Genomic DNA, 5,000 nt, shown 5'->3' on the forward strand with positions numbered 1-5,000 from the left:
TCTCCCCCTCCTCTCTCCCCCCTCTCACCTCTCCCCCTCCTCTCTCCCTCCTCCCACCTCTCCCCCTCCTCTCTCCCTCCTCCCACCTCTCCCCCTCCTCTCCCCTCTGTCTCCCACCTGTCTCTCACCTGTCCCCCCTCCCCCCTGTCTCCCACCTGTCTCCTCCCCCTGTCTCCCATCCGTCTCCCACCTCTCACCCTCCTCCCACCTTTCCCCCCCCGTCTCCCACCTCTCTCCCTCGTCCCACCTGTCTCCCCACCTGTCTCCTCCCCCCTCCCCCCCTGTCTCCCCCGTGTCCCCCCTCCCCTCTCCCCCTGTCCCCCACCTGTTTCCCCCCTATCTCCCACCTCCTTCCTCCTCCCACTTCCCCCCCCCCCCCCCCCCCCCCCCCCCCCCGTCTCCCCCCTGTCTCCCCCCTGGCTCCCCCAGTGCTGTCAGGCGGGCTCCCCCCTGGCTCCCCCAGTGCTGTCAGGCGGGGGGGAGTCGCGGGGGTGCTGAGGAAGATCAGTGAGATGCTGGAGGTGATCCTGAGGAGGATGGACGCGCTCTCCCGACTCAGCAACTCCTCCAGCGGCGACGCCCACCGGCTGGAGGAGCTCAGCTCGGCCCTGGACAGGTGCGAACATGCACACACACACACATGCAAGCGCACGCACATGCACGCACATAAACACACATGAATACCAAAGAGACACACACAGACAAATAGACATGCACACACACACCATAGATGCATTAATGCCACAGATGCATCCATCGAACCAGCCCCAGACCCATGCATGAATACATAGATAGATAGATACATACTTAGATAGATAGATAGATAGATAGATACATACATACATACATACTTAGATAGATACATACATACTTAGATAGACACATAGATAGATACATAGATAGATAGATACATACATACTTAGATAGATAGATAGATACATACATACATACATGCATGCATACATACATACATACATGCATGCATGCATGCATGCATGCATGCATACATACATACATACATACATACATACATACTAGGGGTGTAACGATGCACGTATTTGTACCGAACCGTCATGGTACAGGCACTTCTGGGTGGATACAGAGGTGGACCGCGGTGCGTAAATGTGGCGTACAAAAGGCTTGTTTTGCGATGCAGCATTTAAAACTTGAAGTCGCAGTTAACCCCTGGCCGTTTAGCCAAAGTAAACTACTCAGACTCCGTAATCCGACTCCGTAACTACGGAGACCCCTCGAGCATTTGCAGTGGATGTCGGATACGCAATGCAATTCGCCGGCCGATTGATCTTATATGTTGACTACAAGCCATGTAAGTAGTGTTGTAAATAAACTTCCAAAGCTTTTCAAATCTTAGTTGGTGTTTCATTGGTCCTTAATGTGCATATTAAACAATGTACAAAATTAAATAAGGTGCAAGGTCAAACCGGGGAAGTGATTCCGGAAACGATTTTGTTAGAGGACCAATCACAGCCCTTGCCGTCTCCATTGCGTCGACGGATAGTTAAAAAGTATTGGATGCGCACGTAAGCTACGGAGAGGGTTTCCGACAGGCTCTCCGGCTACAGAGAGGGCTCTCCATGTCTATGTACTGCACATACACACACATGCACATGCATTTGAAAATACCCCATCCAGGTGTTACTATCACCGTTGCTGTGAAAAAACGAGCTGTGCAAACCCAGCTCACGACACTATTTCAAAAAACCCTGCTGGGAATTCAGAACAGGCAAATGCCATAACCAAGTCTATTGGTGTTTTCATCGCTACTGATCTACGGCCATTCTCCGTTGTTGACAAACAAGCAGTTTTTAAAAATGTTCGCCTTAACTATGAACCGTACCATCCTGTACCGTACCGTGACTTCAAAACCGAGGTACGTACCGAACCATGACTTTGTGTACCGTTACACCCCTAATTCATACATAGATAGATAGATAGATACATACATACATACATACATACATACATACATACATACATACACACACACACACACACACACACACACACACACACACACACACACACACACACATACACACATACACACATACATACATACATGCATGCATGCATGCATGCATACATTCATACACTCATACATACACCAATAGACTAATACGTACATAAATACGTTGTACATCGAGAAGTGCAGCTGGAATCGCACACATAAAAACGTGTGGACACACACATGTAGGTTTTACGGTCATCTTCGTGTTTTGTGAATTCTACTTGAAGTCATTTCAAACATTAAGAAAGTCAGGGGGCTATTTTAGTCTTCGCTATATTTGATTGAAGCACTTCGTGCCTTCGATGTCGGGACGCTCCGTCTTTCCGTTCCTGCTCCACACTAGCACTCCTCTCCCTTTTGATGGTTCCGACGTAGCGCCCATGAGCAACCACCACGATCCCTGCAGGATTCTGCAGGTGTTATATATATTCGTACATAAAACTCATGTTTCACCTCGCTGATGCATAGAGGCTGTTTCTCACCGACCTAACGACCTGGTTAGGAAGAGGAGGGAAATCAATTTCTATTGATTACAAAACTCATTTGTAAATCATATATATACATATAGAGCCTCAAATATACTTTGATGTGCATTCTGCAGTTTCATCTCAACGCCTCCATCAGAGCTTCCTCCGAGTGCGGCTGTTGAGTCCTGGTTACCATCACTGTGCTCTAAATGACTCAGCTTTGTAATAGTTTTCTGCTCTGAAGACACACATTAACACACTGCTGTGGTGTGTATGTGTCCAGCGGCTGCTGTCGCGGTGGTGCCACCAACCTAGTGCACGTCCCAGCGCTCTCTCCACCTACACGTTGCACTCAAACGTAAACTAGTACCAGGAGATTCGGTGAAGGCAGCCACTTCTGAATTTTAAAACACAGGAGAGAAATCCCCGAATATTTATTCCTGCTCTCGACAGGTTCGGCCCCCGAGCCCAAGATTCCGTTCAGCAGCTGCCTCAAACGCTCCGGAGATACCTGCTCTCCAGACACGCTTCACAGGCTTAGTGGGAGCGCGTCAGCCAATCAGCAGTTACCTTGAGGAGCTCGCTGTCATCGTTTAGTGAGTGCCGCCTTTGACTGGCGCCGCGGCGCAGAGTAAGGAGGTGTCAGAACCGACGTTTGAAATTCAGCTCTCCGCTTCCAGGGCTCCGCGAGATTACAGAGCAGACAACGACGAGCAGCGTGGGTTTGATTGGCGTGTGATACGCGGCTCCGGGATACGGGCTCCTTTGTGGTGGAGGTGCTCCGGAGTTTGGCTCCCAGCCCTACAGGGTACTGGGTTCCATTCCCGTTGTATACGGACCCCTCCCTGTAGGAATACTCACCCCAGCTCATTAACGCTGTGTGTCTGACTTCACCGCGAGGCGCTTTGGATGAAAGCGTTGAGAGCTATTTGTGTAAATGATAAATTAGGTGTAATTGATTTAGATAAGAGCAGACATCTATCAAGAGCGGTTGGTAAATACTGTATGTTAAGGTATAGAAGATAGACGTCAAAGTCTGAGGTACATCAGAAAACACAACGCAGACACAATGGAGCTCATTAGCGGGACGGCAAGACGTGAGTCACATGACCCACGGAACGTTCCGTTGTCAGTGCGGCGCTGTTCTCATGGAGTTGAGGTCAGTCCCCTGGTAACGAGGCCTCGTTAGGCCCGGGCTGCTGATTGGCTGGTGAGTGTATCACAGAGTTGCTGCTAATGGCCGCCTGATGCTGAGGGCTGACAGCCCCACAGAGGAGGAGGAAATGGCCGCCATACTTTAGGGAGCAGTAAGAGTGGTATAAGTGGAGTAGTAGTAGTAGAATTAAAAATAATAATAATAATAATAATAATAATAATAATAATAATATTATTATTATTATTATTATTATTATTATTATTATTATTATTATTATTATTATTATTATTATTATTATTATTATTATTATTAGTGTAGTTGTTATAAAAGCAGTAGAAGTGTTCTGGTAGTATAAATAGTAGCAGTAGTAGCAGTGGTAATATTAACAGTAGCAGTAGAGGTGGGAATCTCTTGGCACCTCACGATTCGATTCGATTCCGATTATGAGGTCAACGATTCGATTCTACAGCGATTATCGATGCATCTCGATGCAATAATTCTTTTTATGTACATTTCCATGCGTGATTTTCAAAAATATATATGTACATCTGCGTTTGCTACTCAGAGTTTGCTAATCACTACTTTTGTGAGGATCATTAAAGACATCAACAGATGAATTAACTTATCTAATATTTTATTCGAGAGAAAGCTTTTGTCAGAAATATGACCTTCTATGAACAATGCAATAATCAATGCAGCTTGCATTACAACACAATATGGAAACATGTAAAAAATAGGTTTCAGTTTTATTTTTTTTCTGATCTTTCTTTTCTATGTCATTAAAGAAAAAGCTGCCCTTGAATTAGAAGGAGTTCTTGTGTCTGTCAAGACAAATCAGATTGGCCAATACACACTGAAGATAAATTAAATAATTTGAAAATTACTAAAATTATCCCTCTCTGGCGAACAGAATGTTGCAGCAGGCGAACAAATCAAAACATTTGTAATTTTTTTTAATTCCGATTATTAATTTATCAAGACGGAATCGTTCTAGAGAGAATCGCGATGCATCGAAGAATTGATTATTTTTTCCACCCCTAGTAATGGTGTAGTAGTATTGATAGTAGTAGGAGTGTAGTAGTAATTAAAGCAGTAGTAGTGGTGTGGTGGTACTAGTAGTAGTGGGTAGTAGTTTTAATAGCAGTAATTGTGGTGTGGTAGTATTAAAAGTGGTATTAATAGCAGTAGTAGTGGTGTGGTAGTATTAATATTAGTATTAATGGTAGTAGTGATGTGGTAGTATTAATAGCAGAGGGAGTATTGGTAAGAGTATTAGTAGCAGGAGGAGGATGTAGTAGATGAGGAGAAATACACCCCCCACACACACACACAGACACACACACACTTT

General features: G+C 45.5%; 1 protein-coding gene across 1 annotated transcript in view; it reads left to right on the top strand.

Moving 5' to 3' along the window:
• Window positions 1-5,000, top strand: part of LOC307082403 (alpha-1,6-mannosylglycoprotein 6-beta-N-acetylglucosaminyltransferase B-like) — a 91,772-nt gene that overhangs the window by 16,701 nt on the left and 70,071 nt on the right. The window contains 2 exon segments of the mRNA XM_079745958.1: window positions 464-490; window positions 493-616. Coding sequence (XP_079602084.1) covers window positions 464-490; window positions 493-616 — 151 coding nt within the window.

The sequence above is a fragment of the Pollachius pollachius genome, assembly GCF_949987615.1.
Source record: "Pollachius pollachius genome assembly, chromosome: 11".
NCBI classification, from domain to species: domain Eukaryota; kingdom Metazoa; phylum Chordata; class Actinopteri; order Gadiformes; family Gadidae; genus Pollachius; species Pollachius pollachius.